The sequence below is a fragment of the Primulina eburnea genome, chromosome 10, assembly GCF_022965805.1.
Source record: "Primulina eburnea isolate SZY01 chromosome 10, ASM2296580v1, whole genome shotgun sequence".
Lineage (NCBI taxonomy): Eukaryota > Viridiplantae > Streptophyta > Magnoliopsida > Lamiales > Gesneriaceae > Primulina > Primulina eburnea.
The window spans coordinates 5282919-5304539 of record NC_133110.1 but is presented as its reverse complement, the minus strand read 5'-3'; the positions used below and the strand labels follow the sequence as shown (position 1 = coordinate 5304539).

The following is a 21621-nucleotide window of genomic DNA, read 5'->3' as shown; positions in this document are numbered from 1 at the left end:
ATTTGGAGCACAAACATAAACAGATATAAATAAACACGAACGGAAATCATAATATTTTTTATCAAATCAATAATGATTCAAAAGAGGAATCATATCTCTGAAATTCGAGGAACCTCGAATTATCTTTAGAGAGGAGAAAAACATCGTTTTTGAATGAAGAAAAGAGAGATATGGGTGAAAAAGATATTTTATTTGTTTAAAAGTATACGAAAATCTTTAGGGTGAATAGAAGACAATTTTTGAGTTTCTAATAGGGGTGAGAAAAAATACTGAAAAACCGTACTGAAAAAAATATCGAACTTACCGAAAAAAATTTCGGTGTTGGTACGGTACCGGTATGAACTTTTTTCATACCGAAAATTCGGTATACCGAATGTGCGGTATATCGAATTTCTGGTATCGGTATAGAAAAATTCTATACCGATATTTTCGGTACGGTATACAGTACCATAGTTCGGTACGGTATACCGTACCATACCCACCCTTAGTTTCTATAATTGTACCTAGAATTTTAAGATTTGTACATAAAAAATTATATTCGAATCATTCTATATCTATAAAAATATTAGATACCTACCGTTTTTTTTATATATTTTTAAAAAATTAAGATTGAATACCATTAGATTTTTGAAGACTTTAGAAAAATCGAATTTAAATATCACTAAATATAAAAATATATATTCAAGACCTCTGTCCGATTAAACTCTACAAAAATCAATAAAATTAAATACACCCCCTAAATCTTTTCTACTGCATTTAGGGGTGATCACAGTGCGGTTTTGCGGTTTTTTTAAAAAAATTCAAACCGAATTGCCATATGCGGTCGGTTAGTATTTTGAAAAATTAATCGCGGTTTTATGTAAAAAAATCAGTCTTGCGGTTTTGAGCGGTTTCATACGGTTGCGGTCGGTTTTACGATTTTTTTAATGAAAAATATTAGAACATATATTATAATTTATTTGAAAACAACAACAATATATTGTTTTCAAATATAAAATATAGTTCAAAACATATAAAGATCAAAATAGATTAAACAATAATCAAGATTCAAAACTAAGTTAATAATTTAACAACACAACACATTCACAACAAAAATGACATTTACACTATTTTATCAATTTTTTTACCTTCAGACTACAAACAAAATATTGTAGCAAAAACAATAAATACTTTAATAAATGACTAATATGAAGTATAATTAAGAAAAAGATAAATTTTATTTGTAAGAATAATAATTTTAAAGAGAGTTAGGATATAATGAATGATGACTTCTTTTATTTGAATATGTTGTTTATAAATTATTATAATTCTAGGCCAATATTATGGCAAACGGTTTAGACGATGCGATTTGGTGCGGTTTTTGGCAAAAAAAATAACCGAATCGCGTTTGCAGTGCGATTTATGATTAATATTTTTAATCGCAGTTTTTCTAAAATATTATCAAAAGCGGTACGATGCAATTTGGTTCGGAAGGGTAATAAAAAAATTTGATCAGCCGCTGACTGCATCTATCTTCTCTTTCTCGGTGTCCCGAGAATCACAGCGAGCTTCTCTTTGTCTCCTTTCTCTCTTCCCGTTCTCAAGAATCACGGCAAGATTGACTGCCGTGGCAGTAGCGGAGAACACCAGAGCAGCCCTCCAGTCGCCGACGAGCACCTACGTTGGACTTCCGCTTTGTCACACAGGTTAGTCGTACTGAGAGGGAGCAGTTTCTTTGCTTTATCGATTTCTAAATCATTCTACTATTATGTGATGGAATTTCTAAATGAGTCGACTATTGGACACATATGATTCATCTGCTTACTCAGGCACATTCAAGTCTCTTCTGTAGTCATCTTTTATTTTTGCAAGTCCATCTTTCATTTCACACCTCGTGTCCCGAGGCCTCTCACATTCTCCTAGTGTGGATGTTCTAGACGATGAGCAATTGATTTTTTCCACTCCTAGGATGTCTTATATGTTGGAAGAATTGGCCATCTAATGATGATATGTGGATCACGAGTACAAGTTTTGCAAATCCATTAAACCAAAAATAAGTTTGTTCTCTCTAATTATATGATTTGTGCGTTTTATCATTAAATCTTTCTATTTTTTTTACTTTTATGTTTTGATTCTTAGCCAGGTTCTGAATAACTCAGGAAAGAAATGCTCAGAGCGTTTTGGAAATCTGCTTCTATGAGAGGCGTCTTCAACTATAGCTTTTCCCAGTTCAATTACCAAGTAAGTTAAATTTTGTTGGAATAAAGTTTTGATGATGTACATCCAATATTATATATTCACTTTTTGTTGTTTATATGACTAACTGTCTCTCAATTTTTTAAGTTGTTGAATTTGTTAATGGTCATATTTAATTTCAGCAATATCTGAACTAAAATTACAGTAATTAATCCATGTTGATGGAAAATCATGAGATCCTAAGTAGTAATTGAAATCAAAGACTCAATTTTCATTTTTCTTTCATTTATATGATCCTCTAGAGTGATACTTCTTTTGTTCGTTTTTTTTTCCTCTCAATAGAGACAGATGCATACTAGGAATAAGAAGGCACTGGAGCTCATAGCCAAAGGGTATAGCGCTTTGAAAGAAGTTGACAGAGTTATCGATTATTGCGAGCTTAAAGACAAGCGTCTCATTCCTTTGCTTAGGGTAATTTTCATCCTTGAATATGAGATGAGTGATATGGCAAATGTTTTATTTTTGTGAAGTTTCATTCCAGCAACAGAATATAGTTGAGTTTAGGTAAGGGGTTGACTTGGTATAATGTTAGATATTGACATGGTCCTCCTGCATTTAACATCAATGGTTACTTCATATGCATAGGTTCCTCAGTTCAAAAAATAAGAATTAATTACTTTAAGGCATTTGTATTAATTAATTTAAGACCGTATGCAAGTAATGTAAATGCATGTTAGTTACGTTTACAGTAGACTGTGGGCTTTCTGATGATTCTAAACTTCACCGTCACATTACAATTTCATACAGATGAACTCCATTTCAGTAATAGTTACTCTGAATATTTCATTGTCCCCCATCTTTGATTTATAAAAAGAGTTAATTTCCTAGCTTGTCTGTTGGTATTCTCATCATTTAATAGGGTGGCACTTTATGCAATTATATGATACTGGAATTATGATTTTTCTTATATTTATTAGTTGCTGACCATGCTTGGAAGTAGTTTAGAGCATCAGATAGGAGGATCCATCCTTTTGGCACACCAAACCATTTTACAATGATTAGATATTTTATTTTAGCTGTATGCATGGTTTTGGTTCTACATTTCGAAGTAAATCTTTAGTCTAACTAGTGAATGAGCCATCTCTTTCTTTGGGTGGGTGATATATGTCAGACAGCGAAGCAGCATTTTGAATTGGCTCTTGAAGCTGACAACACAAATACTCATGCTAGGTATTGGTTATCCAAACTGCATTTCAAATACCATGTCCCTGGTGCAAATAAAGCCGTGTAAGAGTTATTTTCTATTCTATCATAACTCGTCTTTGTACCACATTATTCCTACATTTCAACTTCTTGATACTGGTGATATGCATAAAAAGTTTGGGCTTTTTTTCCCTTCCCTTTTCTGCATCGACAAAAACATTTGTTCTGTTTTCTCTGTCATGATATGTCTAGCATTCGGCATCTATTGGAATAAGTCAATTCGACTGTGATTAATTTTTTGCATGTAAATAAATTATGTTTATGAACATTGTTCAGTACTTTGTCTAAAGTCATTGGAATCGTCGACCTTTATTTATATACCAGAGGTGCAGCATTGCTGGTGGAAGCTGCTGAGATGGGTGACCCAGATGCTCTGTATGAGCTGGGTTCCCGCCTTAGAGTTGAGGTTAGACTTTCTAATGAAATAAATAATCAGAGCTATGTAGTTTGTATATCTATCTATGCTCTGTGTAGCTAACCGAAAACATGGAAGCACAGAAAAAGATTTGTTCATCTAAGTTCTGAGAGGAAACTGTAGCTTCCCAGATAGTTTATAACAATTGATTTAAAAAGTAGTTGGAGTAATGTATTTCAACAGTGAGTATAAACACAAATGGATAAATTTGTGGAAGCTGTAGTTTATTCAAGTTATATAAGTTTTTGGAAACATTGTAGAAGTTGTGTCTGGTGCTCTAGAGTCTTGTCTATCATTTTGGAGTCGGATGCATAAACATGTTATCTTGTATATGATGTTACTTCCAGGATAAACACGGTACCTTCGATGACAGGTACTTGTAAAGCACATGTGAAATTTGTTTTGACAGAGAAGTCAATCCAAAATTGCATGTCTGACAGCGTTATACATGGATCTTACCTGGATTAAGTCACAAGTTGGCCATACCTCTCGTATGAACCTGTTATTAATTTTTACGGTTAGATGAGTTATGATGAATGACTCTGTGCTCACCTACACACCTTCGATTTCAATATCCTACTTGGTAAATTCTCGTAATGCGTGTTCATGTTGTCCTTTTGGATCTCCTAGGGTTTGGACCATAACATTTCCTTGTTTTCTTGTTCTATTAAATTGCACTATGGAAAGACAGTAAGTAAATCTTGAGAATACAGATCAGAAGCTTGCTGATAAAAAGGTTTAGGATAATATGAGGAGTATTTCTGCCAAGTAAATTTTTGACTGTTGTTGGGCAACATGATCTCATGGCCTACAATGATTTTTATATTTCGTTATATTGTTGAAAGAGGGTATTTCTCTTCTGAGCTGCATGCTACCTTTTGCTGTTTTGTTTTTGTTTTTTTTTACCATTCTTGCAGAACGAGTATGTTCGATCAGATCAGCAGGCTTTCTATTTTATAGAGAAGGCAGTTGATCAGGTATTTCTTCGTGGATTCACACATTTTGACATTTTCTATAATTTTTCACAACCTAAATAGACTTTTCATGTTTTAGTTGCATCCAGGTGCTCTATACCTTTTAGGTGCTGTGTACTTGACTGGGGATTGTGTGAATCAAGATGTTTCCTCTGCTATATGGTGTTTCCACAGAGCATCTGAGAAGGTAGTCTAATCTTCATTTTTACAGAGATTTTACTTGAATGATATTTCAAGCAATAGGCCTGTTAATATAATTTCGATGGTACTGTATCTCGCAAAAGTTGCTGAAATAATTTTATAGACTTGTATATATGTACTGTTTCACAATTTGAAACAAAATGGAATGATTAGTCGTGAGTTGACTCTTGAGAATGCCTGAATACTAAAAAAAAATTTACGAGAAATTTTTCACCAAAGAAATTTCACACTCTGATTTTACCCAGGGACATGCTGGTGCTGCTATAGCCTATGGATCACTTCTTCTTAGAGGTTAGTCTTATTCTAGCAGAAGGTAACAATTTGTTGTTTTAAATTTGTCGGTAGTTGTCACCTTGCTTTCTTTGGATAGGTGGATATATATTGAAGAGATGAAAATTTTCAGTCTATTATTATTCGTTAATTATAGCATCATAGAAAACGACAGAGGCGTAACAAAAGAAGGAAATAAATTTCAATCAAAAGGATGTACTTGATCACCTATCCATGGGAAAAGATACTTGATAAAAACAATGTTTGCTTCAGGCTTACTCAGTAGAAAAATTGAAGAATAATTCCAAATGAAGAAAGTCTTTGTGAAGAATTCTGAATATTTTCATAGTTTATTACTTAGAGCAATCATTCCAAATTTAAAGAAATTGTTTGAAAGATTGAAAAGTCGGTTATTATTTATCTCGAATAACAGGTGCCGTGTTTTAAGGAAAGTCCAAAAAACCCAGAGTGACTGAATCCATGATCATGTTTTAGAATCCTCAACAATTCTGATGCTAGGCTTTTTGTTGGGTTACCTTCATGATACTAGTGCTAGAAGAGCATGTCACAAAATGTTTTCAGTTGGATATTTTGTCAAGTATTACTAACATAGAAACCACCAGAACAAAATGATCTAAAGTTTGTTGCTTTTCATGGAGAATTTTTTGTCTGCATTATTCTCTAAACTTATTCCTTTGAACTAGAAAGTGCGAAATATAAGTCTTAGTATCTGTAGAGGCATGGAAGGTTATTTGTTAGAGGCAGGAAAATGAAGAAAATGGAGTACTCGGGCCATTTTCAATCTGACGCTATCTTGGTGCATCTGTTTTTCTAAAAAAAAATATTGTTTTTCTTTTGATTGTTGTAATTATATTTAATTTTCAATGAATAATTGTATTACTTATTCTTTTATAATCTTATATTTAATAGAATAAAATATACAATTAAATTTATTTTTTAAACTAAAAAACTATAAGTTAAAGTATTTAAAATATTAAAATTTAATATTTAAATTTCTTAAAGTAATTTAAGCATATTTACTTAGTTATTTAAATCAATTAATTATTTTAATCAATTGCAATATAGAAATAAATTAGGCATATAATTAATGTATTGATAAATAATTTGTGGAATTAATTAGTTGTTTTAAATAAAATAATAGCGCATATACCTAGAATATTTTTTTTAATGTAGATTTCAGAGTTGATGAGTTGGTTATTAGTTTTACATTTGATGTAGAAATTATATTATTTTGAAAATGGTGTTGCGCTAAAATAGTGTGATGGGTTGGAGATGAAATTAATATCCCTAATCAATGAATTTACACGGATTCACAAGGAATCCATACATCCCATAATGTAAGCTTTACAGGGAGACATAACAATGTGATTTAGGATTGTCACGATAATAGAGTATACAGAGAGACGATAAATTATGCATAAAATTAATGTTTTTTATTTGTTTTAAATAAAATAACATGATAGGTTGGAGATGAACTCGGTATCCCTATCAATGGACTTACACGGATTCGTAAGGAATCCATACATCCCATGATGTAAGCTATACAGGGAGACGATCACATTCTAAGATAATAGAGTATACAGGGAGACGATAACACCGTGATTTAGGACTGTCACGATAATAGAGAAATCTTATTTGATGGGTACCAATATCATGATATATCTGTAGCATATCATAATTTATTTTGTTACATGGTCATATATATATCAGAAGAAATGAGTAAGCTAAACTTGAGAAGATGTGTGTAAACTTTCGGGTGACTGCAAGGCAAACATCTATCATGTCCAGGATATGTATCATTGCTCACCCTTGAAGTCCTAGATGGCGTATCATTCCTCTTTCGTCATTTGATATCTTATCTAAAAACCGGTTTCAGGTGTTGAAGTTCCTGAATCAATAACCAGGTTCAATCGGAAAGGCAGGAAATCAAAGAAGCTTAATGAGTCTGATAATCCTCTTGAGCTGGCGAGATTGCAATTTGAGATTGCTGCTAAAGCTGGGAATGAACTTGGATTCAAGTGGTTAAAAAGACTCGAGGAAGAAGAGAAGAGCCTGTTGGATTCTTGATTTATGATACGGGTTGACACTGTAAAATCTTACTTACTAGTCACGATTTTCAGTTGATTTTATTAAAATAGGGGACGAAAAGATCTTGGTGATCTTGTTTACTGAGCTTTTTTTAATAAAATATTATAAAAAATAATACTAGTTGATCAATATATGACAAAGGTGAGGAATTTTTAAATGCTGCAAATTATAAAAGAATTTTAAATTGCCATTTGTGAGATATAAATGGCTAAATTTAGGATATATTAGTGCGTTATCACTACATTTGTGACATCAATATTCGTCATTTTTTAACAAGGATTAAAATATTAAGTATTATTTAAATTTTATTTATTTTTTATATTTGTAGTTATAAGTATAACCAAAATTGATTACAAATTTTACATAAAGTTTGAATATAATAAAAAAATTCCAAAATAATTTGATTACTTTATAACTAAAAAATTATGTAATACAATATTTAGTAAATATTATCACAACTCTTTCGTAAATAATTTTATAAATTGATGTATTAATTTTTTTCAGTTTTCATATAAACATATTCAGTCGAGTAAATTGCATTAAAAAAAACATTAATTATGCTAAAAATTCTGCATAATTAAAGAAAAAACAAATTTGTGAAAATATTTGTATTTCTAAATAAAATTTCCCAATTACAATATACCCGTGAAAAGACAGACAACGATAATTCATTTACTTTTTAAGCTGTTTTATGATTTAATTAATTTATTCATAATATTTTCCTAATATAAGGTGTATTTTCTAATTCAGTTAATCAAATCGTGCCATGTATACATATATCTGTCTGTTTATTGATTATAAATGCAATTAATTTATATTAGTATCAAATAATTACTTTACCTTATGATATCAAAACAATATACTTTTTATTTACCACAAAACACATAATTGTGGATTTAATTTATGTGTATATATTTATAATATGGTTTTTTGGTACTACTGATGAGTTTTATGTGTATCAAAGTTCCTATAAAATATTATAGCCCGTTGAAAGTTAAACTGATTCTAATAGTGATTTCTTTGAACATATCGCAAGCCCTTTTTTCCGCTTGTGTCTTTAAAATTGATAGTCACTCAGATCATTCAAGAATGGCCAAACACCGATTCTTGTAGCTACGGACGTTGCGTCGCATGGACTCGACATTCCACATGTTGCTCATGACATAAACTTTGACTTGCCAAATGTAACAGACGGCTATGTGCACCGGATAGGTCGAACTGGTCGTGCAGGCAAATCAGGCTTGCAAAAGAATTGCTTGAATTAATGAGGGAAGCAAATCAAGAACTTCCCGACTGGCTTGATCAGTATGCCAAGACATCTCACCATGGTGGTGGTAATAAACGCTACGGTGGTGGTCGTAAATATCACGGCCATGCATAGGGAAGAAATTTTTACGCAGATTTAATGACAACTACCGGTGATTCCAATGTGTATACTGGTTATTATTTAGACTGACTGGACCTATTCCTCAGGCTATTGACTACCCTTCTCCTGTTGCTTATTCATTCGGTGCCCATTCGACTGCTTATGAGTATAACTATGGTCATGTCGTTGCCAGTGGTTGGGACTCCGTCATTGTCATATGTTTTTATGATGGCATATTTAGATCAAGTAAATAAATGTATTTAATGTTTATATGGCTGTTAACAAGTTGGCAAATAATTCCACGATTGGCAGTTCACAAAATATTTTTCTTTAATATCTTCCATTTCAAGACATGAAAGATCGTACACACCACTTGTGAATTCAAATTGATTTAGAGCTCTTTTTTGTGATCATGTCTTTTACAACTTATGGTTATCAAATATAACAATGTTGGGATATTTTGACACAGATATGACTTCTTAAACATCATATGATCTAAGTAAAAATTCTAAAACTTTACGCAATTTAAATTAGATTGTAGGATGGTTATCTGATTAATTGAACAAATAAAACTTATTCGCTTATGGTTCGTGTTTTGTTTGAATTTTATCACATACTTGCAACAATTTGATTTATCAAAGAAAGGGCAATGACAAGATAGTTTACAAGGGCACAAGAATGTGGCATCAATTGTGTACCTTAAACTATGAAAAAAAAGAACGAAAATCAGAGTCATGTAACCACGACATATTTCCCCTGATTAAGAAAATCCCATCTAAAATTCCATGTTAAAGTCCTATAGCATTGTAAAGATAACTATCATTTTGATTTACCTTTAATCGAAGACCCCTTTTTTGATGTTTTCTTAAAAGATTTCTTCTCTGGCTTCAATTTGCTTGAGGGCGATTTCTTGAAAGATTTCCTCTCTGGTTTTAACTTGCTTGAGGTGTATGGTGTTCCACTTCGTTTATTTTGCCTCTTCTCCTTCTTCACATTGTACATGTTCACAGCCTACACCCGAAAAACACCAAATCAGTTCAGAAATAAGTGAAACTTGAAAACAGATGAGGTAAAAACAAGATACAACCAGCGAAGAAACCTCACCTTTTCTACATTGAGTATCTCGTGAGAATTTTTGGAGATCAAATTGTTCAAAATTTTCTCAGTTTGCTGCTTTTCCAAGGCACCCATTCCCGATCCTTCCACGACTGGTAAGAACTGCATGCAAAAATGTAGATCATCACTGTCACTAAGATTGAAGTCAGAATATATTAAGCTTCAGGACTTCATGGCAGTAGCACATACCTTTCTGTATTTCTTTTCATGCTTTGGGGGCTTTTCTCCTGGCAGTTTCTTGTCAAATTTTCCACCACTTGCTGTCGCAGTTGAAGCCAATCCAGCAACATTCTGTAGCTCGTCCTTGCTAACTTTCTTAGGCATTGACTGGGTTCCTGTAATAGGTAAAGCTGTGGCAGCGAGTTGAATGTGGCTGCAAGGCATTAAGAAATTCATATTTAGTGTTGCAATACAATGGCAGCTCATTGGCGTCCAAAGTGTATCCCTTTAATGATAGGCTTGCCGCTTGTTAAACATAGGGATGATAATCCAACGTGAACAACAAGATACTAGCCATCTAACATTTATTTCTTTCATTATTGTTCAACAGTTTGCACGCATCATAGTGCAAATTGCCCATCTGATAAGTGTTTTTCTGTTAGCCTCACAATGAAGTCCATTCCATTATTTCCCTTCTCTCCACCATTCACACTTTTAACTTAAAAGTCGAGTCAATCCAAACCCATTCTTGTAATCCATGATTTACTTATCACAACCAGACTTCATTGCCTATGGAGCATCAGATAATAAATCCAGACAACTGTCTTTGACTTGGTTAAAGATGACACAAATATTCACACGCCATATCAAACTCCTCTAAATACACAGTCCGTCTTCCTTTGAGTTGACAAATGTAAGTCATTTAACTAGTATTAATCAGCAGCCATTCTAAGGATCTACAACTTGCATGGTTGACTTAGTCAATGAATTCATGTCGGAATTATTCCTCCCATTCATTGACCTCAGAGATCTATAAACTTATGCTAATTTTATAGATCTTAAAAGCAGATAAATGATAAATCATTAGATGTACGAGTGATGCCTTTTCTAACCGACAGGTTGTGGGTTCTGAGTGTCCAAACTCAAACCATGCATCTAATTAATGGAAAAAGAACTTTTCCTAAAGTCAATTATGTATTTAAAGAAGGGCGGAGATAAAACCTTGGTAAGGCACCAACTTTCGCCACTTGTTTCAAGTTGTGTAACCGATTTTTCTCCTGTTTATCAACTCTGCCTTTCTTCTCTTTCCGTCTCTCAGCAAAGGGATCTTTACCAGGTTCTGGAAAATTGACAAATGTAAATATTCATGATGTGGCCAATTACTACCATTCAGAACTAATCTCCTAAAAAGCATGATAAGATCAGGAGTAATTTCACGAATCCTCATCCTACATAAAGCTTTCAAACATAGATGCTTACTGCCATGCAAATTTAGGGATAGTTTTTTAAGCTGAAACTTAGCAAGTTGAATATTAGTGGAGCAGATTGCTCCATCAGTTTCAGCAAAGCATTCTCAAACTTGAAAAGAGCAAGAGAGATACTCATTATAAAAATGTTTTACCATCAGTGGCTTTAGCCTCGATGATTGGTATATCGTTGTCATCATTTACGCGATCATAGCCGTGGCGGCGCTTCCAAGTGGCAGTCTGCTCATCAAAGACTAGTTTTTCTTTATTGCGCTTTTGTATACCTGCATGATAATATTAGAAAGGAATAGGTTAAACCCATCACAATATCAATCAACTCACGGCTCACGCCACAGCGCCATTGGCCAGGGCCAAAAAAACTCGTATCCTTTTCTACATTGGTTCAAACTTCGAATAACCTTTCCTTTCAGCAAACAGTTCCCATTTTGTTGGAGGCTTAGGCTTTGGAAACTGCAACCACATAAACAATAACAAATAGTGAGTTGAACATTTCTTAAGAAGGATGTTACACCTATAGATCAGAAAACCACTGTGAATATAGTATCTGAAGCAATAACTGAAGTTACTGAACACTGCAATATATAATAGCACTGAAGATATGATTAAACTTTTCCACTAGGATGGGATTTCTACATTTAACGGGAAAAATCATTCTACAAGTCAATGATCTTGCTACTAGTCTCACTACAACAGTACAACTTATCTTGAATATCTTAAGGTACACGAGATCACGCATAGAATGCAGGAGAAAAGACTGCCACCATTTAACATACAGGAATTAGGCATTTGAATTTTCTTAATGCGTATCCTAAATCTTTCGTCATGCAATAGCTATGCCAAAGAAACACTAAAGTTGGCAAGTGAATGAGTGATAACTCTTTTAAGTAATGGGAATAAGATAAACAATTAAGCAAATATCTAAAATTTTTAATTTCATGTAAAACCTTAACCGGCTATTTGCTGAATATCTGGAAAGTAGAAACTACTGCAATATACTTAAAAAGGTATTCGGTTTACATACTGAAAGTGAACATATGTTCTATTTCCCTTTCAAGAATGTGAAGATGGCCACATGACGGACACCAATGCACAAGTTGATAAACCTCAATAAATCGGAAATCCAAATGAAAACTGATGATTATTCACTAAATTATGCAATAATGGAACAAGTACTCACTGCCTTAGTGTTAATTGGAAAAAGAAAAAACAGGGTGCAATAAGACTCAACAATCCACACTTCTGCACGAGGGAGAAGATGACAAGACACTCCATCCCTTTCCTAAATCCTAACATTGGTGGACTATGGCTTGGAATTGGCGTTAACCCATCCACTTGTATATTGAAACAGGTCAAGAAATCAAAAGTGTACTCCTTCAAAAGACTGGCATTGTTGCAACTTCAAGATCACAACCCACCACATCCACGCAAGAAGATCACCAATCATAAGCAGGAGAATACGCTTACTTAGGTATCATAAAGTCTAGATAATTTGATCTAGTTTCATTTTTCCCCTCAAATTCCCTTCATTTTCCTCCTATCTAACAAGTATATTTAATTCTATTACTAATATTGTATTCTAATAAAAAACAGCTTACAAAGAGATTACTTTCTTTTCTCTCTACTTTTCTGCCTCCTGTAACAGGTTTCTTGACTTCCACTAAAATTTCCGAATACAGGTAGGAAAAAAAAGAACTGACAAACAACTCACAGGCTTCTCTCTTGGTAATTTGGTAGTGGGTGCAGGTAACTCTACAATGGGGCCAGCATGGTCTTCGGTTGAAGGCAAATTGAAGAGGGCATCCACAACTGCTTGAACTAACCTCCTGCCCTCTTCAAGGGCCTCCTTCACCACGTCCTCTCTGTGCAACAATAACAGCTATCAGCTAATAAAACACTAGAGACAAATACAGAAAAGCAATTCAACCAAACAGAAGACTGAAACCTGGAAGAGGTAGGGGAGATAAAGTGGTAGTGTGGGTCGAACGCCATAAGGTTTCCTAGGTCGATTTCGCATTGTTTTTCCGCCATATCCCGTACGCAATCAGTAATGATTATAGGGTAGGATGGCAGTGGCGCCACCTAAAGCGAACGGCGAGGAAGGCGAGGAGCTGGGGTATGAGTGGATTAGGGTTTTAGTTGTGATGGGTATAGGATTGTGAAATCATAACATGGTATATTTATTTCAGGCTAATTTCATTTTGGCCCAAACATTTTTTTAGATTTGATTATTATAATTGGATCTCGAATCCGAAACTTGATATAAGATAGAATATCTCAGTTGATACTAACACTCAATAACATATATATTTGATCTGGAGTTAGTTAGCTCGAGTGCTGAGAAGGCGAAAGAAACCAATGTCAAGACAGTGATATGTATCATTTGGTCCGTGGTATGAGATAAATAGTATGTAGATAAGTAATATTTTTTAATAATAAAATTTATAAAAATGATATTTAATATAATGTTTGATTTGATTGATTAAATTTGAGATAATTTGATATATCGTTTTGTCCTTTTGAAAATATTTACAATATTATTTATTAAGCGTAATATTGTAATTTCAATTCAATGATTTGATTGATATGGGATAAATGTTGATAATTTGATTGATGTAAGATAAATAATTGGTAGATGGATAACCAAATATGATATTAGATTGGATAAAAATGTGAATAAATAATATAGCAAACCAAACGGTGAGTAATATACATGTGATAAGTATTCCATTGATATTGCAATAAAATATTATTTTTATTATAACGACTCGAGCCGCCTGATCTTTTGGGATGGAATCACATACTTTACATTATCGCATGTACATTACTCACTTTATCACCTCGCTTCTAACGAGTGGCTTCTCTCTCAGTTTGGCCCAAACATTTATAACTATATAAGAAAATTTAAGCTCGAATTCAGATCGGAAAAAAAAAAAGAAAAACCAAATTGTTAGTTGGCTCATGTTTCTAAATTAAAATTTAGCTTAGGAGCTCGATTCATGATGTTCGAATTATAGTTCTCTTCTTAGCATAAATGGTAAAAATCGAACTTTATATATTATTTCATTCGTTACAATGTAACCTTTTTCGGTATAAGTATAGGTTGTTTATCAAAATATTTTTCATATGCTTAAGTGAAATGATACAAAAAACATAAAAATATATGGTTCTGATATAAATCAAGATTCAATATCATTCTCATCGTTACATTCTACTTTTGTAAAAGTAATATTGAATATTGAATAATATAGAAGTATAGTTCATAAGTGTAGTTTTTTCCTTTTCGTGCATGAGATTAAAAAAGTATAGCTCGTAAAATGTAAACATATATAATCATGTAAATACTACAAGTAAAATGAAGTGCGATATATATATATATATATATATATATATATATATATATATATATATATATATATATATATATATATATATATATATATATATATATATATATATGGAAACTAAGGAAGAAGTTTTAGAATATAATATCGAACTTAGTCAAAGATATACCATGACAATGGTGGTCTGAAGCTGTCAAAGCGGGGTGGGTCGACTAACAACCCTCTATTCGATGGGCAGGTTGAAAATTTTCCGATGTAAACCACCTTTTGGCGGGAATGGGGGTGATTCTATCCCATTAGATGGCCTATGGATAAGACCAAAGGTGTTTATAATTTTAAAAGAAGACATTTTAAAATTTGAATTAAAAATTTCAAAATTTAAAGGTATTTTTTAATGACCGTGAGTTGTCTCAATTTCGAGCTCGTGCCGGGGCCTTCTCTGTAAACGTGCTTTTTCTGAGACTTTTTCCCTCGTGGAATTTCTCATGCGCTGATTCTTAGAATATCCCCGTCATTGGAAAATGAATTACGTTCGCCTCCCACAACATTTAAACCCGATACCTCCATGATAAGTTAGATTTTATGAATAATGACGTATGAGAGTCCGTGAAAAATAAATCTCCAAAAGAATTTAATTCGTAAAATAAGGCCACAGAGAGAACTATAAATCAAAATAACTCATGGATGTTACATTTATTATAAAACTCACTCTTTTTTTGTTTTATTTTAAAATTGATATTTAATTTTTAGTGAATAAAAATGTTTCTTCGTGAATTCTTATTCTCCAACTTTCTCTTAAGGGAATGTATTGATTCTAGTCTTTTATCTAGTTTAAAAGTCTAGAGGTATTTAATATAGATTTTTATATACTATAAAAGTTTAGTGATATCTGATGTAAAATTTATTATAATTTTAAAAAAATAATATGATATTCAAACTCGACTTTTAAAAACTTTACAAAAATATATAAGTATTCAAAATATCAAAAAATTTTAAGGACTCCATTAAATCTATTAAATACAAGAATTAAAGTTTAAGGTACCACAATAAAATTTCAAAAAATATTTTTGATTCAACCTAAAAATTTGGATGTACATTTAATTGAAAAATCTCTCAAACTCACGTATTCAATACAATACTAAATTTTTTATTTTTTTCCCACTATTTACTTTTCTTTTATTTGTATTTTAAAAAAACATATATATTTTTTATTACTAACAATAACTTAAAATTAAAATTATTAATATCGTTTATTTTTTTTTTTTTGAGTTCTAATCACAAAACCTTATAAAATTTAAAATTATTAACATCGTTCATTTATTTTGATAAAAAATTATTATACTACATAACAAAAAAAAAGTATAATATTTTTATTGGCCAATAAATTAACATATGTATTATTTATTTTCATATACAAATAATTGTCTTTTTTATTTTTTTGTTTAACATATTATCAAAAACAAAATTAATAAATTTTGTATACAAAAATTTATTTAAAATGAATGAAATTATTTAAAGTTTGATTATTTATTAATATTGAAAATTATTGTTATGTATTTTTAAAAAAATATTAATTATTTAAATAAATATGTTGAATTGTTTATGAATAATTAAAATTTAATTGTAATAAATTTAGTAATGACTTATTTATTATCTTTAGTAAAATCATTAAGCAAAAAATATTATATTGAGAGATAGAAATATTTTAAATAAATAAAAGATGTGTACGTTTAATTGTTAGTTTACAAAATTAAAAAATCTCAATAATAAATTACAAATTACATAATTATATAAAAAAGTTTATAAAAGTCATGTAAAATAAATATACAAGATTATATATATAGAAAGTCTTAAAAAACATGTTAGATTCTGAAATGTCATAGAAATCTATCGAATTTACAAAAATTTGTTATTTAAAAAAAATCAACAAATTTGTACAAATACACACTTTCTATCTTAGATCCACAACTTGTCGTTTGTGCAAAACTCAAGGAGCATTATAGGGGTGGATATAGTTTGGTTAAAACCGAAATAACCGACCGGATCGAAAAATTCGGTTTAAATGGTTCGGTTTTATCGGTTTTTTGCTTGTTACGGTTTCGAAATTAAAGAAATTCGTTTTTCAGTTCGGTTTACGGTTTTGATCCCAGAAAACCGAAATAATCGAACCGGCCATATTATATTTAACTATTGGGTTTTTTGTATAATGGACTAATAAATGGGCCTTAATCATGTGACAAGTCCAATATTGACAATTGGAAGTTTAAATTGTTATTGAATATCATATTGTTAAATGTATTTAGATTTGAGATGCAAAATCTTTGTGCATTTTGGAGTCTGAGAATTAGAATTTAATGACTGTGTATCTTTTTATTGAAGAGCTATGGTTTGAAATTGTATTGCAAATTGTTATTGAAGCTTATATTATTAAGTAATAAGTGTATTGTAATCATATATGTTATACTCATCTATTATCATTGTTTCTTTTATATATGTTGCATTCATCAAGCATCAAGTGATGAACAATTTTGTTAAGACAATTTTGTTTATTAACAAAATATTATATAATCGTATATAATTAGGGGTGTAAACGAACCAAACATGTTCACGAACTTTTCGAGCCGGTTCGAATAATATTTGGTTCGAATTCGAGCCGAACTCGAATATGTTCGAATATTTTTCGAATCGAATTCGAGCTAAAATTATTTTGTTTGATTGTTCGCGAACCTTAGCATTATATTTAAAAAATAAATAAAATATTATTAAGTACATATATATATATTATAATATAATATTATTAAGTCGAATCGAATTCGAACTCGAGCCTTAGTTCGAATCGAGTTCGAATCGAAAATAATAAAAATTCGAGTTTCGAATCGAGCTTCGAATATATTTATTCGGATTCGAGCTCAAATACTGAAATTTTTTAAAATTCGATTTGATTCGATTCGTTTACAGCCCTAAATCGACCATATAACCGAATTGTATTACAAAAAAATCGGACCGAACCATAATAAAATGGTTTTGTTGTGGACCAGCTATATTCAAAACCAAAAACCGAATAATTATAGAGAAAAACCGGAGACCGACCCACGCCCACCCTTTGGGAGCAATTTGCTTTTCCCTAAAACTCTGATGCTCCCGAAGGGGCAAGCCAGACACATCGTTCTGATGGTGTTGTAGGAAATGGGGATTAGGGCACTTTGAGTCATAATTAGACTCCACCTCTTACCACGTCAACGTATTATTAGTTGCAATTTCTTCCGCTTCACAATCCATTTTCTCTACATTTGTTCGAGTGATCGCAGCACAGCAATTAACCTCTCTCGATTCCTACCTAAAAGGTATTTTTTTTGGTTTCAATTCAATTTTGGTTGTTAGTTCCGTTTAACCCCCTTTACTGATAATTTGGTACTTTGATCTGTAAATTGTACATATATATCCAGTCACATCCATAAGATCGTTTATTACATCTAAAAGATGGATGGAAACAAAGATGAGGCCGTGAAGTGCTTGAAAATCGCCAAAAATGCGATGGAGTCGGGGGACAGAAGCCGTGCCCTGAAATTTATTGATAAAGCTCTTAGATTGGATCCATCTATTGAAATTGATGGTTTGTTGTCTGATCTCAAAGGATCGAAAACAGAAAAGAATGGCCCTAATGAATTCAGCGAAGAAAACATATCTAATCCCTCTCAAAATGGCCCACGCCGCAGAGTTCAGGCATGTGGGACCCCGCCAACATCTTCCTCATCTAGCACGTCTTCAGCCTACACAGAGGAGCAAGTTACTGTTGTGAGGGAGATTAAGAGGAAGAAAAATTATTATGAGATTTTGGGGTTAGAGAAGAGTTGCAGTGCCGAAGATGTTCGAAAGGCTTATAGGAAACTGTCGCTGAAAGTCCACCCTGATAAAAACAAGGCCCCAGGTTCGGAGGAGTCGTTTAAGATGGTATCAAAGGCTTTTCAATGTCTGAGCGATGAGGAGAGGCGGAAACAATATGATCTTGTTGGGTCGGAGGAGCCAGTGTACGAGAGGCGAGGTGGTGGTGCAAATGGAATGCAAGGGTTTAATGGTTTTTATGATGCGGATATTGACGCTGAAGAAATTTTTAGGAATTTCTTTTTCGGGGGTATGAATCAGGCAAACACTGTCAATTTTGGTGGGTTCTCGTTTGGACCTAGGGTGAGGGTGAGGACAGGTGGAATTGATAATGGATCTAATTGGCCAAGGGCTTTGATTCAAGTATTGCCAGTCATACTGATTTTGTTGGTGAATTTCATGCCATCATCAGAACCAATTTATTCTCTCTCAAGGTCCTATTCATATGACTATCGGTTTACTACACCCAAGGGTGTGAATTACTATGTGAACTCCTCGAAGTTTGAGCAACAATATCCACCAACTAGTCAGGAACGTGTTGCAATTGAACAACGTGTTGAGGATGACTATCACGCATACCTTGTACACAAATGCAGAGTTGAGTGGCAGCAACTTCACTGGGGCTACGGTCGGGATACACCAAGCTGTGATGCGTTAAAGCATTTTGAGACTCCGGCCCATTGACTTGATTATAAAGGTCTGATTTTCTTATTATGTTTTCTTGTCTGGTGTTGTTAATCGGGTTCTCTTGAGTTTTCCATAGTTATTGCATCGTGTTTGTGCTTTTCTTTTTGTTGGAATATCTTGTTAAAGCTTTGAATTTATTGGTGGTGTGTGCAAATCTTGTGTGATAAATTATTTAACACTCCTCATGTTGATCACAGTCGAGGATTGGGTGGAAACATCTGCGAGGTGTTGCTAGGCTTGTACATCATAATTCCAAGTATTAGAGTTGGTCTCTTTTTTTCGCTTTGAGAAAAGTATTAGAGTTAGTTTGGTTCATCTGATGAGTTGTTTAAAACATCTTACAAAATCTTTAAGAACTTATAAGATATTTGCAAATGTTTGTTTGCAATTTTTTAAAGTTTACAATATTTAAAATAAGATACTAAATTTATATATCTTTTTAGAAAGTGATATAGTATCAACTCATTTTAAGATCAGATGAACATTCTTAGTTTTGATTGATTCAATCAAATGCACGCAAATGCAATTTGAGTAGAAATGATATTTGATACAAACTCGAAACACGATTATAAAAGAAACTGTTTTTTAATTAACTAAGCTAGAAAAATTACATAAAGATAATTACCAATCCTCGCAAAGAGTATGATCCCATAGAGCAGAAAATATTCCTCACAGAATAATCTTCCCTCTCCCTAGCAACTGCCAGCAACGTTACTTCCAAACAAAATTTTTAAAAACTAATCCCCCTCTTTTTTATATGTTATTTCTATAACTACCCTATTTGGACCCAGCTCACTACCACTTAACCCAAACCCGTAACAGTATTTAATGTGCCCTACATGATTTATGCTTTTGTTTAATCAAAAGTTCACGTTAGGTTAAAGATCTGTTGATAGTTTTCAAGTTTACCATGTGGCTTTCGACATAATTATTATATAGTTATATGTTCATTGGACTAATGTGTCGGACTCCAGACTATGGTCCCCTGAAAGTCTGCTTCAATTAGTTTACTTGAAATTATTTACTTACTTGTGAATATCCCATCCCCCTCGGGAGTAGACCAAAGTAATTTGTAAAATTGAGATATGGCACTATATTTGTAATTTGGAATTATATTATGTGTGCTAGTGAAATAGCTACATGAGTGATCTGGGAGAGCTCTGCTGATATCTGAAAGTTGTTTGCTCTCGTTAGTGAAGGGTTCAGTTTTTACTTCAGTTATCAGTAATTCAGTATTGTAAATCATTCTCTAGTCCATCTATTGTAACCCGCGTCTTCTTCTGCGTCACAGATTGATAGGTTTCTTTATAATTTGGTGTTTCTTATTGAAGAATGGAGCTCGCAAAACAGAATATCACGGTGGCAGTGAAAGATTGATACAAGTCTTCGGAGTTCCGACTGTACAATCCTCATCCTAAACCATCCAGCGTGAGAATTACTTCAGAAAAGCCTCCTGAACAAACACAACTCTAGCAGTAATCTTTGAGTGAACTCCTATAATCTTCTTTTTATCTGAACCTTGTAAATCGTTCCTGGGTTGATCCAGTCGTATATCGTTTTCCTGTGACTTTCAGGCGGAACTTGCTATCTATGATTTTACACCGAGGAATAAATTTGGCGATTTCATATGATTTCATTTCTTCATGTCAATGCAATTCTCTTTAGGTAGGCACTCGCTGAGGGACAGCAGGCGGGCTTTCTTATATTTTCATCAATGCTCGTATGCATTTTGGTACAAATGATAAATTGTTACGTATTTTTTTTTACTCTAATAACAGGAATACCCAGAATCCATGGACCTAGGCGAGCCAAAATATTTTGACCATTACCAACTCTCCAATACAATCTTTTTAAAATAAGATCTATGCCCAAATCAAAGAACGCCAAACATAAGACGGGTTGGAACCTAATTCAGGAGCCATTATATCCTTATATTTGAAGTATCTATCTTTAAGAATTCTGGCCATCGGAGATTTGAGTTATTAAATGATACGCCACACCTGTTTGGCCAATAGAGCTTTATTAAAAGCAGAAAAATGTATATATCCCAGTCAATCCACACATTTAGGTTTACAAACTTTGTCCAATGCATTCCCATGTACTCATCTTTGTCATTCTATCAAAAATTAGCAAAGACATGTTTGATTATCTAGAAAAACGATTTCGATAACTTAAAACAAGACATAACATATGCATGAATTGCTTGCAACATCGATTTAATAAGTATCTCTCTACCACCCATCGACAAAAAATAGAATTCATCCTTATATTTTGTTATCATGTTTTTTCAAGCAAAATCAAATTGAAGGCTTTTTTGTGTAAGGAAAATGTGGCCAGAGCTAAGTATAAATCATGATTCTTGACCACTGAAATCGTGAGTGCATTCTTGATATCT

At 32.6% G+C, this 21621-nt stretch overlaps 3 protein-coding genes across 7 annotated transcripts; 2 read left to right on the top strand and 1 right to left on the bottom strand.

The window, feature by feature from the left end:
• Positions 1–1507: 1507 nt before the first annotated feature.
• LOC140842740 (uncharacterized) lies at positions 1508–7536 on the top strand. 4 transcript variants are annotated; one of them, XM_073210852.1, is made up of 10 exons: positions 1508–1685; positions 1948–2036; positions 2123–2220; positions 2518–2646; positions 3347–3462; positions 3763–3844; positions 4771–4830; positions 4907–5014; positions 5274–5319; positions 7196–7536. In XM_073210852.1, the coding sequence occupies exons 3-10, from the start codon at positions 2146–2148 to the stop codon at positions 7384–7386; spliced, it is 807 nt and encodes a 268-aa protein (XP_073066953.1). In that variant the 5' UTR covers positions 1508–1685; positions 1948–2036; positions 2123–2145; the 3' UTR covers positions 7387–7536. The 4 variants fall into 4 exon arrangements, with proteins under 4 accessions (XP_073066953.1, XP_073066954.1, XP_073066951.1 ...); XM_073210853.1 differs by having other exon boundaries at positions 2119–2220; XM_073210850.1 differs by lacking the exon at positions 1948–2036.
• A 1851-nt stretch (positions 7537–9387) lies between these two features.
• LOC140842739 (ribosome biogenesis regulatory protein homolog) lies at positions 9388–13460 on the bottom strand. Its single transcript, XM_073210848.1, has 8 exons — positions 13259–13460; positions 13025–13175; positions 11715–11766; positions 11451–11579; positions 11051–11168; positions 10079–10262; positions 9878–9991; positions 9388–9784 (listed from the first exon to the last, which is right to left on the bottom strand). Exons 1-8 carry the CDS (start codon positions 13342–13344, stop codon positions 9593–9595), a joined length of 1026 nt encoding a protein of 341 aa, XP_073066949.1. The 5' UTR covers positions 13345–13460; the 3' UTR covers positions 9388–9592.
• A 4292-nt stretch (positions 13461–17752) lies between these two features.
• On the top strand, positions 17753–20857 carry LOC140842738 (chaperone protein dnaJ 49-like). Of its 2 annotated transcripts, none has more exons than XM_073210847.1 (3): positions 17753–18001; positions 18117–19236; positions 20518–20857. In XM_073210847.1, the coding sequence occupies exon 2, from the start codon at positions 18138–18140 to the stop codon at positions 19221–19223; it is 1086 nt and encodes a 361-aa protein (XP_073066948.1). In that variant the 5' UTR covers positions 17753–18001; positions 18117–18137; the 3' UTR covers positions 19224–19236; positions 20518–20857. The 2 variants fall into 2 exon arrangements, with proteins under 2 accessions (XP_073066948.1, XP_073066947.1); XM_073210846.1 differs by having other exon boundaries at positions 18104–19236.
• The last annotated feature ends 764 nt before the right edge of the window (positions 20858–21621 follow it).